Source organism: Xiphophorus couchianus, chromosome 3 (assembly GCF_001444195.1).
Source record: "Xiphophorus couchianus chromosome 3, X_couchianus-1.0, whole genome shotgun sequence".
NCBI classification, from domain to species: domain Eukaryota; kingdom Metazoa; phylum Chordata; class Actinopteri; order Cyprinodontiformes; family Poeciliidae; genus Xiphophorus; species Xiphophorus couchianus.
This window is the reverse complement of record NC_040230.1, coordinates 6,148,557-6,168,541: the sequence shown is the minus strand read 5'-3', so window position 1 is coordinate 6,168,541 and position 19,985 is coordinate 6,148,557. Positions and strand designations below refer to the sequence as shown.

Here is a 19,985-nt window from a genome sequence, read left to right as displayed (position 1 = left end):
AGTTGATGGAAAAATAAAATAGTTTTCTGTAAATTGAACTGAATTAATAAAATTCAAGCATAATTATGTTCTAGAACGGCCTAATTAAAGTCCAGATCTGAATGAAATGATGAATCAGTGGAAAATAGATGCAGTCACTATCTGTCCAACATGAATCAGCTTGAGCTGTTTTTAAAAAATAAAAATAATTGGCTAAATGTTCCTCTTTAGATGTTTTATAGAGACAAACATGCAGATAAAATATTTCTGTAAAGTATTTAATCATAAATTTATGAGGATATTTATGAAAACAAAATGAGAAAATATTTTCTCTTCATACTAATGTTTTAGTTTTTGTTGAAAATTCAGTGAAAAACATTTAAATCTGAGGTTTAAAAGATTTAATTAATCTAAATACTTTTAGTTTCCACCACATTTCAATGGATTATCTTTGGCCTTTTTGCATAAAATAAAAGCAGTAAATAGGATTTTTAGGAAACGTTACAGAATTAATCCTGGAAAACTCTCTGCAGTGAGGATGGATTTAATGCTGCAACGTTGCTTAGTTTGCCTCTCAACTGATAAACGGAGGAAAGAGAAACTTCTAAATTATAATCTAGAGTGGATAAAACTCTAAAAATCATCAGACCAGGCAGAAAAGTCCGATAGCATCTTTTGTTCCCCGTCCAAGGAAATGCCTGCATCTTTTAATCTCCATCTGCTGGGAGCAGAGCAGGTTATCTCCTAAAGAAATAAAAAATACACACTTCCTGGAAAATCACTAAAAAGAAAAGCAAAAACATCACAACTTCTTAAAAGTTACTTTTTTCTCAAATTATGCATCTGTTTCATTTCAAAATTTTATACTTTTCTGTTTACTTTCTTAAGCTATAAAATTTTAACATGCGAGTGAAAAATATTGACCTTCAGCTCGTTCATGATCTTATCACAAATCAAACAAAGCTGAAAGATTTTCACGTCTTTCTCTGGGATCTGGATTCATTCAGACCAGATCTACTTCAACACTGAGGCTTCTTCTGAGATCTGTTGTTGTTTACAATGCAATTAATTACGTTTATTTTGAGAAAAATGTTGAAACTAATGAAAAGACAAGTTGGTGGATTTATTGAAGTTGTGTTTAATCCAGCAGCTGGCCGATGTTCTGAGTGGCTTCTGGGATTTGTGTGCAAAACTCTGACAATATTTCACTAATGTTGGAAAAAAAACACACAATTCTGTATTGGTGTTTACATTCAATAAGAAACAATTGGGACTGAAATTCAGTTTTCAGTCAGCTGGTTGTTCAACAATAACTTAATACATTTTAAAAAAATATTATCTGTTGGGTTTTCATTACCCGATTTATGTAAAAAACAAAACAAAATTAACCCAAGTATGAAAATATTAAAACTACATACAAAACGTCAGTGTCCTAAAACTAACTAAATGAATTAGAAAAAAAATAAAACCTAATACTAGTTTGTGCAAATATCTCAGTACACTTGAAATAAGACAAAACTAACGTAAAAGTAACTTTTTAGCAAGACGTAGGAATTTGTTTTAAATAATTCTTTAATATTGGTGAAGTACTAGATTACTTATAACGTGGGAAAAATGTTAGAGGAAAATAATCTAATAGAACTAGTATTTTTTAAAATCAATATTAAAGAATTGTTTAGTTAAAACAAGCTCCTATGTTGCTGAAAAGTAAGTTTTGTTTTATTTCAACTGTACTAAAATATTTGCACTAGAAACTAGAACCAAAAAAAGGTAACATTTCTATTTGCAGTGAAATAATCTAATAGAACTAATATTGGTAAGATGTTGTGTTTTTGCAGTGTAGCCCTCAATACAGGATTTTCTGTCATTGCACTGCCTTAATAAGCATAACTACCAAATATAAAAATGTACTAATGTTCATAAAGAGGTAAGATCAGTGCAGATTGTCAATAAATATAACAGGATGCAGTGAAATTTGAGGTGGTATTTTAGTAATTTGCGATGTTGGTTCTTAAAATGATGCAGCTCTGCGTTGGTCCAAATGAGTCTGTGCTGCAGAAAAGTTAACGTTAAACTTTTATAGTTTAACTTTTTCTGCAGGACAGTGACACCTAGTGGCTGAGCTGTAAATCAGACCTTTACTGTTTCATTTACTGTTTCCACTAAAATAGCTGCTAAATAGTAAATTATATTAATCTCTAAACGCCGTTTATGATTATGCCGTTAATGCTGAGAATTAATGCTGAGTTAATTCTCAGCATTAACTACAGCTGAGAAGAAAACTAAAAAAACTAAGTTTAGAAATGCTTATTGTTCTTACAAAGTAGTCAGAAATGTTTACACCTGTAGATGTAACACTGGTAGATTTGTCTCCTTTGCTCCCTTAATTAATGAATAATAAAGTCATTAATGATCTATAAACATTTTTATGACCTATTTAGCCGTAAAGTGTTGCAGACTGGTGAGACTTTAGAAATGACTCCATCACAATCTGTCTGTGTTTGCAGCCGAGTCCGCCTTTATTTTCAGTAATTCTTTCCATATATGAACAACCTGTACAAAACAACCAGTTCTTCGTGTTTCTCTTTTTCTTCCCCTCTGATTATCTTTTTTAGTTTTCTTAGTCACAACATACAACTTGCATCATAGTAACAACAATCAGCAATATCATACACCCACTTCGCAATATTCAAACTAACATTTTCTGTGCGATACAAAATAAATTTACACATACTTTTGATTTTTTTTCTCCAAAAAATAAAAAAGTCATTATTTACAAATTTCACGAAAAAAAGTAAACATTCTCCACACCAGTTTGCTTTTACACTGAAGTCAGAGGCATATTCTTATTATTAACATATTGTATAGTTCATCTGTACAGTGTATTTTATTTATATGTGTATATATATATATATCTATATATGTATATTATCTCATTGTAGTGAGACTGGAGCATTTATAACACTGTTACTACATGAGAGTTGATTTGTTTACGTTTTTTTGTCTGCTTGTTCTGTTGTGTTTAATATTTGCCAGATCAAATATTAAGAGCAGTTGATTGTTACCAGTAAGGCAGAAATTATGTTTGCATGACATGAATGGCTTCAGTTTCTTTCCGGGACGCGTTTCAGTTCAGCTAAACCGCAAGAAAATTTATTTATTTGATTTATAAAATGCTCATACTTACATCTGGGGGGAAAAAAAAAAAACACCCGACGAAATCTACAAACCACAAAAAGATTTACTTTTACTACAACCAAAAAAACAACAAAAAAACTGAGAATTGAAACCTATACAGATATTTACTGGTGGGTCTCTCTAGTTGTTTCCCATTCGTTGTGTTTGTGGAAGAGGCAGTGCTTTATGGCAATAAAAGGTAGAAGTCACGTGTGCATATCATGCTGCACTAATATAGTGCAAAGTAGCGCCTGAAACAAAGCGAAGGTGAAGGCCGCCGATCAGTTTATCCCACAAACACAGGCCTCTGAATCAAGGAGAAATAAAAAGACTGGAAAAAAGAGATTTGAGTCAAAACCCGGCTGAGGATTGAGGGAAGAAAAAGGAATCCAAACCTTTTGATGGAGACTTTCCTCTCCCTCCTCCTCCTCTTCTTCCCTGCGGTGACTTTTGGCAACAAACAAACCTTCAGAGCGTCCAAAGCCTCCAGCTAGTCAGCGTGTTCAGGAAAGCGCGGGGGTGAAAGAGTTGGAGACTCTCAGTTTAAAAATAAAAGGCATTTCATTGAGCAAACTGGAGGTCATGAAGGTTTTGGTTAAGGAAAATCAAATCGGAATAAGTGAGTCCATTCACGCTGCAAACATCGCTCGCTGTCATTGGGGGGTTTGTGTGACAGGCGGAGCGGCTCTACATGTCCGTGTCCCCGTCGTAGGCGAGCGTTAGCGGCTTGAGCCGGTTGTTCTGCTGCCTCTGTCTCTGAGGTCTCTTTGGCTTTTTGCTGGGAGAGAAAGATGGAGACAGGAGTTAAAACGACGAAGCCTCAAACACGATGACATTCTGACAAAATGAGGATGAGAATGAAATAAAAACAAGAGGGGGAAGTCACTGATGGGAAGCTAATTTCCAATGTTAAATCCTGAACTTGCAGAGGCACAGATTTGTATTTTTGAATAAATATCCAACAATTAAAGTTGATCCTCAGCTGAGAAAAGATTTTTATCCCACCTTAATTATTAAATCTAGAGCTGAAAAAAAAAAGATCAATATAGATCACGATTGACCAATAATACATAATCCATTCCAATATTCACTGAACTCCGATCCAGAACCGCACAGCATTCTGGGAGATGTAGGCAGAGCAAAGACTTTAGTCTCAACCTTTGAAGGCCAGCTAAGAAAAGTTGGTGGAATCAACTGACCCACTCACTCTATGGTTACCTAGCAACTCATTCATTGGTTACCTAGCAACAACCTGTTGAGTAACAGTTCAAGGTTTCCAAACTTTGCCTCATAACTGCTCAAAAATAAAAAACAGCATGCAGTGAAAACTGGATAAAACAGGAAATGTCCTGCCACCAATTTGTTAGTATTTCAGATATTTAAAACAAAACAAAAAACTAATCAATAATTATCAATAGACTGATATGAAATTATTGTATTTGGGTAAAATTTCTTTAGCCAACTCATCCAGCCCTAATTTAACCTTGATATTTTAGAAATTACATTTAATTAAATTCTGAAATTAGTTGTGTCAAATTGGACATGTAAATGTCATTCTTGGCTAATACAGATTTTCCATGTTTAGGGTTTTGGTAGCTGCGTTTCCATTACAAATGTGGAAAACTTTTTGTCAAGTTTCCACTAATAACAACTCCCTTTCTCCCCCCACAATTTTGCAATTGTGACGTTTCCACTAAATAAGAAATAAAATTAAAAATAATCACTAAAAATTATGCCAGCGACGGATGTAAACAGTTACATTAGATATATTTATATTTCAGCCTTGGCGTTAATCAGCCATCAGCCAATCAGAGGAGACGTTGTTAAGGAGTTAAGAGCAACAAACTTCTTATACTTGGGAGCGGCGTTTTGGGGAAATTGTAGGCGGCGAAAAGCTATGAATTCAACACGTTAGAATAACACACAACTTTTTATGAACCAGACAAAAAACAAACCACCATCTTACTACCACTTCCTGTCATCTTCTTTGGCATTTCTGCCAGTAGTAACAGAAATGTGACTCATTTGATGTGAAAACATTTTTTTTTTTTCCAAAAATTGGCATTTCTATTGAGAACATTTATTTTTGTGATTTCAATTTGCGCAATTTTATGGTAAACAGAAAAGCAGCTATTGGCTGACTGGTGAGGTACCAAACGTGTTGTGCATTACTACTTATTATGAGGTTGGTCATTCGAATACAGATACTAAAAATGACAAAAAAGGAAACATTTATCACCTAAAGTTAATATAATATTGCCAAAGTGGTGCTGCCAATTCTCCCAAACCTCAAGTTTAGTAAAATTTGGGACTGATGGATAAATAAACAGAGGGAAATAGAGAAATAGTAAGCAAAGTTTAGAAGGTAGACGTAAAAAAATAAGAGCGTACTTAAAGGAAATACGTCAAAATGATTTTTTATTCTAAATTAAATGCAGTTTTATATGTGGTAAGAACTGACTGACAGGCCTCAGAAGAATCACAAGGATCTGTATAAAAGCTTTAAAGGTATGAAGTTAATTTGCATGCAAAACTTGCACACATTTTACATCTGCTCATTTGCCTCCTGGGAGAGAAAGACCTTTAGAGGAGGAGTTAAAGACGTGATTCCTGCCATTTATCTGGGCTGTCAGCTCTGCAGGAGTCATATCTCAGAGTAATACGGAGTAAATTTATCCTCCAAAGAACAGCTTACAATGACAGAACATATAATATTTAGTTTTCTGTTACTTGAAATCTTTATTCTGAAGTTTCTTTCAAAACTTTTCTCCAATGTGATGCATCTCGTAGCATTTTAAAGAATCTCTCCTCGACTGAAGAGTTTTCTTCTTCAGCAAATACCGTATTAGAAACTTTTTAATTTAACTTAAAAACCAAACAACCAATCTTAGTTAAGTTGAAAGCAATATCAAATAATTAGGGGTGACATGTTCTCATTTTAAAATAATTAAAGCTAACGAACCGTAGATGGTTACGGAAATTATGTGACTGCTTTGACAGGAACTTAAAAGTCAGATGCAATTCTTCATTTGGCCACAAGAGGGCAGGCTGACACCGTGCTTCAGTTACTAATAACATCTCTACTATAGGTTGGACAGACGGCAAAATTAAAAATATATCTGGATCTGATGTTAAATGTTAGGGAAACAACAAATTAATTAATTAATGCATTAAACTGGGGAAACAACACAGGCGTGTAAAAGATTATTTCAGGCAAAACAATACAAACTCTTCACTGTTTCCAAAGAGATACTGAGCTCAGATTATGAGGAAGTATCTGATGGTGGTGTTTGCTCAGATTTACTCATTTTATTTCAGCTAATATTTTCAAATAATGTTTCTTCAAAATTATGCGTCATCTACAATGCAGAAACAAAAATTTAAGTATTTTTAGTCTAATTTCTAGAGCAAATATCTTGGCAAACTTGAAATGAGACAAAACTAACTTACAGGCAACTTTTCAGCAAGATGTGTAAGACATTAAATGTCTCGTTCCACTGGCAGATAATTTCACTTATAACTCGTACTTATAAGTATCAACATTAAGGAACAACCTCCTATTTCTGGCTAAATCAGACTTTCAAACACCTCCGATGAATGAAAACTTACTGGATATGAAGCATCTGGATTATCTTCATTCCTGAACAATTGGAGATTATTAGGATCTACAGCAACTATAATCTACGTCTAGTCAATGAGAGCTACTATCCCACAACTTTGAGATGATAATCAGTTGATTCATGTGTGTTGGAGGAGGTATGCGTCTAAAAGTTAGAGGATATTAGCCTTCGATGACAGAACACCTGATATCTTGACCTTTGCAACTGCGTCAGTCACGCAGGGCGCCGCCATGACGGATGTTGGAAATGGGGGACGGGTGTGTTGAATGGAGAGACTGAAATTGCTTTCACAAGTTGTTTTTGTCAATACAGATGCCTTCCACTTTTTCAAGTCAAGCTAATGCTAATGCTAGTTCAGGTTTATTGACGGCGGTTTTTAAAAAAAGTCAGCTAGCTGAAGTTATGCCACATGATTTATATCACTACGTCATAAAAGGTGTTTCCTCTTAAACTGGAGCAGACATAAAAACGTACAACAGACGAGATGCTATCTAGTTATTTTCGTACATGCTAGGTTACATGATTACTAATGGTTAGTAATCACGCAGTGTTTCATTGCATCTTACTAAGATCACTTATTAGTGAGATTTTGCACTAATTTGTTGGCCTGTGATGTTTGTTCTGTGTGCACTGAGCGGTGAATAATGGTATAAAATAAAACTTGGCTAAACTGGCAAAAACAACTTGGGAAAACAATCTGACGTCCATCATGGCGTTTTGACCAATTTTTGTGACGAAGTTGCAAAGGGTCAACAGGAAGTCTACTGGGTTGGCGCTTTCCTCACCTGGACCTTTACCCAGCCTCTCAGGCAGAACACAGGACACTTTTCGAGCTCACAGGGAAACTGAGGGACTGCTGGTGCTTATAGCGAAGGGAGAGTCGGGGTGGGTCTGAGCCCTCCACATCCTCTTTAGCTACTATTGCTCTGAGCCAGCTCTTGGCACTCGGGACAGGTGTAAACCATCTCGTGAGAGTTCTGGCCCATCCACACCGCCGTCCCGTTGGCGTCAGACTCTTGGGCCTTAAGAGAGCGATGCACCTTGACGCACGCGCTGCTGCTCTCCAACAGCAAACGCATGAGAAAGCAAAAGAAATGGAGATGGCATGAAGGAGGGGCATGCTGCAACTCAAGGTGGGAGGGATGGATGGTGATGAGGCGGGTTTTGTTTCAGGGCTCAGGTGATGATGACAATGATGACGACTACGGGGAGATCAAACTTATCAACTCACCAAGCTAGGTATATCATAGACACTATGAAAATGAGGAGAACAAAGGCTCCTGCTGCTACACCGTACACCCACATCTTCAGCTTCCCATCTGTGGAGAAGGATGCTGGTCAGTTCTTAATCTGTTACTTCAATGGCACAGTTTAAGATTACATCACAATCAGCAAAGTTAGCTCCCGCTGTCAATCACAAATCTGGGAAAACACCATTTGTTTCAGTATGTAACTTTTAGAAAAAATGTTTTAAAACTGTCATCATGTTGTCACAGCATGATACGAGTCAGCAAACGTAGACACTAACTTACAACCTAATTCCAATAATGTTGTTTATAAGCTAACCTTTATTTCAATTACACCTATCAATAAGCCACTGAGCCAATAGGAATAATAAATATTTATTACACTGGAACAATCCAAACAAGTCCTGTTAATGTAAATTAGATACTTCAACAGAAAATAAAAAGAAAGTTACAAAAAACTGACTAATAAAATAAATGTTCTTTAGCAAATAGAAATAATGTTGGTGATTCTAACTGACCAAAAACAAGAAACATTTAATCTGATTTAACTTAAAACACAGAAGAAAATGTCTTTTTATTAGGTGTGTGAAAATTCAATAGTAAGTTAAGGATTTTAATCAAATGATTTATTAGCATAATTATATAAATTACTGTGCAGTTTGAATATCAAGCACTTTCAAGGACGTCATAAAGAATCAGTGTATTTTTTTTTTCTGTAAAATTACCTCTGGTTTCAGATAAGCAACTTCAAACAAAATGTTTTATTACATTAAAATTTTAATGCAATACTGTATAACCAAGATATATACATCAAAATTATTGGAAGAGAAATATAAAAAATACAGCTTTATTCTCAGAAAAAACATGAAATTAAGGCTGACAGAGGTAAGAACGTAATTTAGTATTGATGAATTAGTGAATAATTTCCTCCTCTATCATGATATTAAACATTAAAATGTCAGCGTGACCTCATAAATCTGATTATCAATATCTTTATGCCTCTGCCTGCACATCTCTGTAGAAATACTACAGAAATCTGTAGCATTTCTGGTTTGGTTGCATTTTTATTCATACAATTAAAATAGTTAATGAAGAAATCATTTTAATTTACAGAGTAGAAGCTGATCTCGGGCTGTAAGGGGTCAGAGTGAAAATCAGCTAACCAGACAAATCAGTAAATCCATCTGCTATATGATCAAAATAAAATGTTTTTTATTTATATTTAATCCATTAGTGAGCCACTAATCTCTTCAATGAACCTTGATATTTGGGACTTTCTGTTTCTGCCTCCATCTTTAGATTTGTCTCCATAACTCGGTAGCTAAAGGAAGCTGAGGTTAATGTCTGTGAGCTCCTTCATCCTGAAGGTTTCTCTTCCTGCCACTGATGATTTGTGAGGAAGATTTGCGGATATATTTCTCTAAAGTTAATGTTCCAGCAGCAGCATGCAGTCGTCAGCTCCATCGTGCGTTTATTCATGTTCCAGATTTCACTCATGCACCGTAGGAAGTGTAAATATGTCGACTTTCAGCAACAAGCCTCTGAGCCAACTCACATCCTGCTTCGCAAATACGGGATTTTCTCATTTATGTGCTCAGAAGAGAAAAGGAGCTTTTAACAAGACAAAAGCCAAAATGTTTTACTGCAAGAGGAAGTTATGAACTTTATCATAACTTATGATTAACATTATTTTGATACAATTTTTCTTGATCAGATGGATTCAAGAATGGATTTCAGTTTATATAAAATCTATGCTTATGTACGGAAAAGATTAGGGCCACTAACAAAGAGAATATATATATATATATATATATATATATATATATATATATATATATATATATACATACTTTAAAGAAAATTAATTAAATAATGAAAATCTTCTCAGAATTCCTATTCTTTTAATTTGTCTTTTGATTTTAATCTCCAAATTTTGACTTTAATCTCAGCAATGCTGTCTTTGAGCTCAGTAATTCTGACTTTAATGGCCCTAATCATCTTCCATACATCTGTTTTCCTCCCTCTGTTGCTCCTGTAACATTTAGTTGCTGAATCTGAACTTTGCTTTCGAAAGGAAGATAGTTTTCATTTTAGTGCAACAAAGTAGCAAAGTCCATCTAATTAAAATATTTCATCCAGAAATAAGTAATTAATAAGTAAGTAATGGACTGACCTGGTCCGTAGGGCTGCAGGTACCAGGTCCGGCCCGTGCGTCCCGGCTGGATGGTGGTGGGCAGCGTGGGATTAATGGCACGACTGGTCTTTACGTCCCCTTTCTTGTCACCTGCAGTGGGAATCTCCAGGACTGGGATCGGGGCGCACTGGTCCAGCTGACCCGCAGGCGACAGGACCTCTGTGAAGCCCTCCTCGCACATGCACATCCCGGCCTGCAGGGGGCAGCGCGAAGCAAGTTTAGATTTACTGAGGATGTGGATGAAGGTGGAAGCACTTCCACCTAGTGTGAGGATCCAGGGGGGATAATCTGGATGATTGTCTTATTGTTTGGTCGCATATTTAAATAAAAAGAATCTTAGAAACCCACATGTTAGAGTTGCTTTTGAAACATAATCAATGAAATAAAAATAAAAAAACATTTTGATGTGTAATTACGGCATTTGGAAAAAAAATGTTTCAATTGTTGATTTTTGTGTTTTTATGACGTAGAGCACCTTGAACTGCCCTGTTAAAACTTGATTTAATTTGATAATTTTACCCTCATCACAAATAAAAAGTCTCCATCTGCATCAGGCCGGTTCATCTGATGGATGTACATTTATATATTCTTCAATTGCTACTGGTGGGTCGCACAAAATCACTTCAAGGGCCACAAACGGTCCGTGCGCCGCACTTTGGACACCCCTGGTTTAAACTCAGCTGAATCTCTCAAAGTTCAGGGGAATTTTAAAACATGAGCTGTTTGATTGGAGAACTGTCTTCATCAGGTTAATGTTGCACCTAGAAGTGAAAGTGCTGCTGCAAAGAGACATGGATCAATACGGCTTCATTCCAAGCACAAAAACTGGGACAACCAAAGGATTTTTCTTTGAAATTTTGATCAGAACAGAAACTTGTTAAATACACAAATCGATGTGAAGAACAAGGAAATGTAGCTGCAATAAACTCTGAGCTCAGCAGAACCCTGTGTGTTTGTATATGATGTTTTATTATATATAAACCATATCTTTGCCATCATTTAAAAATAATCATTTAAAATGAATAAACAACACTCAGCCTGTGGGGGCGGCAAGTAAAGCTTGGAGGCCTGCCAGGCTGATAATACACTGAAGGAAACCCTGAATAATAAATTAAACTGAGGAAAAATTAGTTTTTTTTTTTCTCTAAGTAAAATCAGAAACGTATCCATTATTCTCTTCAGACTGGTAAAAGCAAATCTGTGTTGGTTAATGATACAAAACTGCATTGAAGTTTCTGGTTTTAAGGTGATTAAATGGGAGTGTGAACAATATTTCTCTCATTCTAAACTCTCATCTTGCTCCGTTTAGGTTGTAATCATTATAATCAGTTTTAGTTGCTGGATTACATTTTTCTAAAAAGATTTGCTACTGAAGACAAAAACAAATAACTTTCTGATTCTGACACTGCACAACAGAGAAACGGCTTTTATCTGTTTGTGCTGCTAACATTTATTTTTCCGCTTCATTCAGATTCAATCTTATCAGCAGTGTCACAGCGAAACAAGGTGACCTGCACCTTCAAATTCAGCTGCTGTGGACCGATAGACATTTTCTTTATTTTAATTTCAGAGTTAAAAAGGCTTACCTCGCTACAGAAAGACTTCGTCATGAAACAGGGAGGGTCACAGGAGCTGTTGTCCACTGGCGGATTCATTGCAGGACAACCACCTGCAGAGTTGGGAGATGAAACGGCTCAGGTGATATTTTTATACCTTCATTTGGGTCTCAACTGCTTCTATAAGCAAGTGCTTTGAAAAACATTTGTTGAGGGGTGGATTTTTTGGTGTTTGGAAATTGAGCTGTTTCAAAAACATCCTGATTGTTAAGTAACAATCAGCACCGTTACCTAGCAACCCCTGCCGAGCTCCAGCATGTTTGGTCAGCTGATTTTACCACTGTGTGCTCTGTACAATGGCTGCTGGAAAAGAAAAGTGTTTTATTGTCGACTTACCATCCAGAAACAACTTGGTGTATTCTTGTCTAAACATGTATAGTTGCATAATTGCGTATCCGTCTCCTTTGGTCTGACTGAATTGGGCAAAAAAACACTTTCGTTGACTCTGCTCCCTCTTCTAGGAACTTGTTTCAAGAAAGTTTTAGACTGACTGAATGCATGTTTATTGCTTTTAAATCTAAAAGTTCTTGACGTTGATTTAGTGACATGTTGCTGTTTCTTTTGCTAGTTGACATTTGTTGGATTTGTTGCTGCCTCTTGGCCACAGTTTCCTTAAAGAAGAGTTGTGGGTTTTTCTTTATCCTGGTTAAACAAATGTTAAATCTGTTGGCAGCCACTTCAGTGTAAAACGTGAGTTGGGGGAGTGGCCTGCTGGCAGAGCACTAAAACAGGTCATTCTGAAAGGAGAAAATCTCTTTAAGAATTATTTTGTGTAAAAATGTAATCAACATGTTTTATTATTTCCCATAAACCTATCCCAACCTGTTAAAGGAAGGATAATAGGTCACCTTAAATGTCCTTTCGTAAAGTAGCCTGTAGATTAATCTGCAAGTGAAGCAGAGAATATTGCAGCCTTGTTTGTTTTTTACACAGTTTTAGGTGAGCAACAACAGGCTGATGTATTATTCATGAGATAATAGCTGCCATCACCCACCACCTACATTCCCTGTAGAAACAAAGTCTCTAGTTTCTCAGATTTCTTTTTTTCTGTTGTATTTTTGACATTTTGTGTTAATTTCACCTCCTACGTGAAACTGCCACCAGTGGTTTATACTTGTTGAGCTGCTGCAGTTTCTCACCTTTGAAAGATAAATTCAGCAGCACTATCTATTATTCAAAACACTGTATGGAAATGTGTCTTCATCTTTTCCAGCCAGTATCTCCCCTAAAATACACCAAAGATATTTCCCATTTCTTGTTACAGCTCCACTTTCATTTGCTTCACTGTATTCAGAATACTGCGCGATGTTTATGCCTTCCATTTTTTGACAGAGATTTGGAAATTGTGCAGAAATGCAAGTATTTATAAACATTGGTGCAGAGAATATTGGCATGCAAAGTTGTTCTCATTGTTTATTGTTGCCTCAAACCTTCAGCTGGAGAGAACAGTGGAAAATACAAAACATAAGGTACTAACGATGATAAAACACCATATCTGAAAGGGGACGTGAGGAACATCTGGTTTCTCTTGACACCTGCTGGATTTCATGCAGTTTAGTTCCACTGAAATTATTACTCCACTGTTAAAAATTTAATTTACTCGAGATCATTTATGGAGCTTCATTCCAAAACAAACTTCAGGGTTATGCAGAAAAAGTAAGTTCAGTTAATTGTATCAATAAATTGAAAGAATATGTCCTTTTTTTATAATTTGGGATGATTTCCTGAAAAAACATGCAGCAAAAAACAAAGAATTAAAGTATTAGAGGATCTTCCTCATCTTCAAACCTCTGTTCTTTGCCTACAGCCCAAATAAGAGAAAACAAAACATTTTATTTGTGTACAAAATAAATATAGTTTTATGTTCAACTAATTAAGATAAGATTTCTTATATTTTAAAAGTTGATTTATAAATTGAAGGTATTATAATGGAAACTCTGAATTTTACTTGAGTTTAAGGTTAAATTAATTCTATAATTCCAAGTTTTGTTAACATCGACTAATATTATTATTATTATTATTATTATTATTAATATTTAGCTGTGTTTATCTGTGATTAGCAGAAAACAGGGTTTGGTAATCCAGGCTGTTCATGTCCTGAATGCTGTACATATTTTTGTTACTTCATGTTTGGCTCAGAAACAAATTCTCCTAAAGCCTGATGAAAAAATAAATGTGTCCATTTGGCAAAGTTCTGCTGCTGATGTAGCGGATCGAACCAGAGATCAACATTTGCAGCCAACTAGCCTCAGAGCTACAATAGTAGTAACACAATATCATTAACAGTGTTAAAGTGAATTTTATTTTTCATTTAGAAACATAAATTTAACACAGTTACATTTTGGACTCAGGTGTGCTGCTAATGTGCTAGTAGCAGAGCTAATGTTTTGTTTAGCTCTTTAGCTACCTTTGAAGCATTTAGCGCGCTAGCTTTCCCTAAATGATTTTTCTGGATAAATTCTGAAGTTTTGCAAACTTTTAGTTGTGACATCTCTGTTGAAGTTTTGTTTATTAATTGTTAATCCTATTAGTTAGACATTAATATTCCTGCTCTTATTTTGAAGGGAGTGAAGACAGCAATTCTGTTTGCTCTCTAATTTCTCTTTTCCCCAATAACTTTATTTCAAACAATATACAGAAACTAAATAAAACAAAAATACAACATTAAAAGGCATAACAGAACATGTAAATTATGATGTTAAAATTAAATTGATGTTTAAGGGTTGTAGGGTTTAAAAGGCAGAATCAGATTAAAATTAACATTGAGCCTATTTTTTTGCAGGTTCAGCTTTCTGTGTGACGCAAACATTTCAATGACGTTTATATTTTATATAATTACTTAAACAGGTTAAATTTCATAATTTATAATGTCTCAAGGAACCAATGTTTTGAGGTTCCTGTATGTTTATCTAATTGAAATAGCTAACTATGTTTATATATATATATATATATATATATATATACATATATATATATATACATACCATAATATGTAAGGCACTGTTTGTTGGTGAAAGGCAATAATAGTAACACTGGCATTGATGCCACACATGTTGATAAAACTGAGTGTACTGACAGAAGTGATGAATTTGAATACTATAAAATGTTTTTTTCTGTTACATCCCCAGTGTGTTGCAGACTGAATATTTCTAAATGTGTGAAACCCAGACTTCGTTACCGGTGACGTTGAGTCCATCCGAGCGCTGACACCAGACAACCGGACGGCTGGAGTTCGGACGGCTGCTGCTGAACCATTTATACTCAAAACATTCGCCTCCTGCAGACAAAACACAGAAAAAGTCACCATCTTTAAAACCGCAGCGCAGTTACAGTCTGGAGTGAAGACCATTAATCATATGTGTGACAGATTGATAAAGCAGCAGCTCAGTTATTTTCACATAAGAAGTAACTGTCACATATTGTCCAGTTCAAGGGTTTAATCTTCACTGAGAGCTTTTGCTTAATGACTTTCTATCAATGCTATTATAACTTTATCAATATCTCCATCTAGGCAGTAAATGACTGTACTTCCCTCTGGAGTCCAGAGTAACCAATCATCATCGCAGCCAATTTAGTGGCGTAAATGAACAGTTTAACTTTGAACAAAAGAAAGATCTGCTCTGTGCAGGCCTGGGAACGGTATCGCTGCTTCAGTCGGCGGCTCGGCTCCATCTCTGGACGATTTGTCTAAAACCGACACAACTTCATCCTTAATGTGCTTCACTTTCCTCATTTCTCCAATTTTTCTCCTTCCTCTACAAATGAAGTCGTTTTTCAGACGTGTGAAGTTATCACTGATTTACTCACTTCCCAGCATCTTTCACCAACAGATTGGAGTTTTACTGAGACAAGAACATTCCTCAAAACGAAGCGCGCGCAGTAGAGGCAGTAAAAACGTGAGTAAGGTGGCTGGAGACAAGAAAAGCTCTTACAGGGCAAAGAAACATGAAAGATGGTGATTTTGATCGACAAATGATTTGTTACAGTTTCAAATCCCAACCTATTGTCCTTCTGCATGGAGTCTGCAGTATTCTCCCTGTACATACCTGGGTTATCTCCAGTCCAAAAACATTGTTGTTAGGTTAATTGTAAGGCATTATCGTGATAAATGTCTTGTCATGATAAGAATTTAGATTTATTGTCGCCTCAATAAATTAAATTAATGATGTCAGAAACCCTCCAAAGCTTTCCTTATTGTCAGGATTGGTGGTTTTAAGGCTTATCCACTGTTTGTTCAAAGAAAGCATCAATAAATACCAATAAATTTTAAAATACTGTTTCTGTGTACACTTACTGTATTTATGGTGTCCAAAAAGCATATTACCAATGATGCTTGAAGCATGCTTGTTTCTGACTCACTGGAGTATTTATGCAGTTTGTACTGGGGAAATTCAGAGGAACTAGATTTCTTTTAACAGATCATCTGTCTTATACTGTCACGACTTAACTATAATTTCAACAAAATGTTAAAAAAACTTTTCTTTATAAAAGTTACACACTGCAGCTTCTTTACTTTGATGTCACTGAGCCATCTGAAGTTTTCATATTTCTTCCAGCTGTGAGGAGCTTTTTCTGCTGCTGAAGTTGTGTGGACGCAGTGAAAACACTGATCTGCTATTCTGGTTATGCTGCAGTCAGACCATGGAAGGAATTAATACGGTAAAAGTATCCAAACGGGACAAAGCTTTGCTTCTGTTTTTCTTAAGTGAGCATCCCATCAAACCACTTTTTCCCTCCTTTTGCGCCCCCACTCATCTTGGCAGGGGCTCTCCTCCCCCCTGTGGGCATTGAGTGATGCTGTGAAACCAGGTCAGGATGGCGGAGGCTGCTTTGGAGCTGTGTACAGTAGCCAAGGAGGGAAGTGTGGAGGAGTGAGATGCCAGGGTGGGGTTTCGTTCTGCAGACCTAACCTATGGCAGCTGATGATTCACAGCTCATCAACACCAGGCAGCAGAGATCACAACAGTATTTCCTCAATTTGGAGATCTCATGCAGAAAGTCCCATCTGGAAAACCACCAGTTAACCCACCTAGCAGAAGGAAAACAGGGTGAAAGCTTTTCCATTTGTCCCGGTCATATCTGGGGCAAAATACCAAAAGCTGCACTCCCGGATAGCGCTGCTGCCTCCCGGCGAGGAAAAGAAAACCTCAGCCTGAATCCAGTCTTGAGCACAAAATGAACATGTTTTTTTCTGTTGGCTTCTTCTGGTGTCCCAGATTCCTCCAACATGCAGGTTCAGAGAGAAAGAAGAGAGAACGGCCTGCAGGTGTGACCCTGAATCAAAGTGTCTCTTTGCGTTTGCCCTCTCATCACTGACAGACTTCAACATGCAACTGACTTCAACTCAACAACAGAAAGGAACAGCTGAAGATGTCCAGCAACTTCAAAACATGGCTATTTTCTTACTTATTACATAAGTTGTGAATGGAGCAAAACCTTTTTTCATTTGTGGCCACCGCTACATGCTTTAGCATGCTTTAGAGGTGACGTATTATGCTTCCTTGAACAGGTTAGGAAAGGTCTGTGGACTAAAAAGATGCTCATTACATTTTTTTGCGTAAAATAATTCTTAGATGATGAGATTTCAGACTGCTCAGTTTTGATTTTGGGATCCTTTCACTTTAAATCCAAATAATCTGCTGCTGGCTCAACGTTTACACTCGTACGTGAAACTGGCTGCAAATTATAGAACAATACATCTTTGAAAAGCAGAGCCAAGAAAAATACAGCAAATGGTTTCTAAATGGTAAGTCAGAACTAAAACACTTGTCTTTTCCAGCAGCCGCTTGGGTTGCCAGGTGACGGGCGGAACTTGGCTGAGGTTGCTAGGTAACAGGCTGGGGTTGCTAATTTCTGATGTTAAATACTGATGATTTTTCAAACTGCTCACTTTTCAGACACCAGCCTGTCACAGCCTGTTGTTTTTTTAAGACTGGGTTATTTTTAGAAGCAGTAGAAACATTTGTATTGCAAATTTTTTTGCCCAGGTCCCTCTTGAAAATGAGATCTAGATCTCAACGGGGTTTACCTGGTTAAATAAAGGAATATATATATATATATATATATATATATATATATATATATATATATATATAAAAACATAATGAAGCACAAAACGTGAAAAATTTAAATTTTATGTGAGCTTTAAAGAAAGCTCACAACAATTAATTAGCGTCCAGTAATTTAGACAGTTTTATTTGGAAAATATAAAAGCACATGTACCTAGTAATCGAAAACAGACAACATAAGATATTAGTTCCAGTGATCCAACTGATATGGCGATAGAAGCTTTTTCTTTACACAGTGCCTTGAAGAAGTATCCAGACCCTTTAAGCTCTTTCATAGAGTCACATTGCGACCAGACGTTTTAAGGTATTCCATATTTAATTATTACATACAATGACATATTTCTTTCAAAAGCAAAATACAGCTCAGTCAAACTGTAAAGAGATCAACTGAAGAGTAGTTTTCCAGTTCTACTGAGAGGTATGTGCAAGTTTACAAAACAGTTACATTTCTATTAAAGTTAAAATATTTCCTAAAGTATGTAATGTCAGACATTAACTGGAAAAGTAGAAGCTGAATACAAATGCTAATCACACCGTTCAATTTACTAGAAAATGTTGAGAAGCACAAGTTTTCCTTACACTTGTGTTGGTTAGTTGCATAAAATAAAACACATTAATCTTGTAGCTGTATCGTGACAAAGTAGGGAAATACTTTCTTATGAGATGAAGTTCACAATTGCAGAGTGTAAAAAAGGTAGTAAAATATTTATTTTATCCATTTATTGCACCTCTGACTAAGTTATATCATTGCCAAAGACTGACAGGATCAGATTTGACCCTAAGGTCAAAAGGCTGCGTAACTGAGGCATCTTTAGCAGATCCATGGTTACATTTAGAAAGCTACAAGTCAAGTTTTTCCTTTACCTCTCAAGCCTTGTGACCAGCGTAGAGAAAAGGATTCGTACCTGTGCAGGGCTGCGACTCCCAAGCCTGATCTGGACACAGCTGCAGGTTTTCAGGCTCCTGGGCCAGGACGGCTCGGGACCGCACCTGAACGGAGCCGAAGTCCACGCCGGCTCCTTTCACACAGATGTTGACACATGAGCTCCAGTCAGACCACTCCATCAGGTAGCATTCGCCTGCACCACAAGAGAGACAGAAAACGGCACTGTGACTGAAAACAAATACAAGAATTTACCTCAACACTCCTGACTTACAGCATAGAGGAAATTATTATGTTTGGGTTTAAGTAGGGCTGGACAATAAATCAATAACAATATATACGATAGATCAACATCCATAGAAAATACATCTGATAAGAATGTTCAACATATTGAATATTCACCAAACTCCGATCCAGAACCGCACAGCATTCTGGGAGATGTAGGCAGAGGAAAGACTAACCTCTGAACCTTTGAAGGCCAGCTAAGAAAAGTTGGTGGAATCAACTCACTCTCACTCTTTGGTTACCTAGCAACAACCTGCTGAGTAACTGGCACAGCAGCAGTTTAAGGTTTCACTACTGTGTCTTATAGCTGATTAAAAGTGAAAACATACTAATCCCCAGCTATGCACTAAAAAAAGGACCTCCATTTTCTTTTACCCTGATTCACAATCCCCTTGTAGAAAACTGTCTGAGTTTTAGATTGCAGTTTGATATTTCAGCACTCCTGCAGTTTGGCTGCAAAGGGACGGACTCGCTTATTATCTAGGGCAGCTTCTCAGCGCTTCCCATCTCTGGGAGCAGTAGTTAAGTTTTTTTTTTTAACCAAAATGAGAAATTCATCAGTGGAAACACTGCTAGCACGTAAAAACTGAGATGATTTCAAACGGAGGTGGTTTTAAATGAGCTGTGGGTTGAATAAAGGATAAGTTGTTTTCCCTTCTGCATGACAAACAATGAGTTCTGACCTAAAATAGACCCACGACACTTTGAAAATGAACTCAGCATTTGTACTTTGTCTTTTGGCAGAAGCAAAGAAGAATAATCCTTCCTTCAGGGACTGCTGACACTGAAAATAACAGCTCTATAGTTAAGCAGCACTATGTGGAAATACACTGTTTTTATCCCACTGGATCATAAACTAGGGGATAAATTTCTTTCTTTAGAAATGTTGCAGATTTGGCCCATTTAGCAAAAGAAA

General features: G+C 36.4%; 1 protein-coding gene across 3 annotated transcripts in view; it reads right to left on the bottom strand.

The window, feature by feature from the left end:
* Positions 1-2,475: 2,475 nt before the first annotated feature.
* The window catches only part of thsd7ab (thrombospondin, type I, domain containing 7Ab), a 203,216-nt gene continuing 185,706 nt past the window's right edge, over positions 2,476-19,985 (bottom strand). For 2 of the 3 annotated variants that reach the window (XM_028011963.1, XM_028011971.1), the window contains 6 exons: positions 18,807-18,980; positions 15,012-15,110; positions 11,804-11,886; positions 10,197-10,410; positions 8,008-8,095; positions 2,476-3,934 (listed from right to left, as the gene is read on the bottom strand). In XM_028011963.1, coding sequence (XP_027867764.1) covers positions 3,844-3,934; positions 8,008-8,095; positions 10,197-10,410; positions 11,804-11,886; positions 15,012-15,110; positions 18,807-18,980 — 749 coding nt within the window. In that variant the 3' untranslated portion in view covers positions 2,476-3,843. The remainder of the gene's footprint in view (positions 3,935-8,007; positions 8,096-10,196; positions 10,411-11,803; positions 11,887-15,011; positions 15,111-18,806; positions 18,981-19,985) is intronic. The other variant, XM_028011976.1, reaches the window with a different exon arrangement.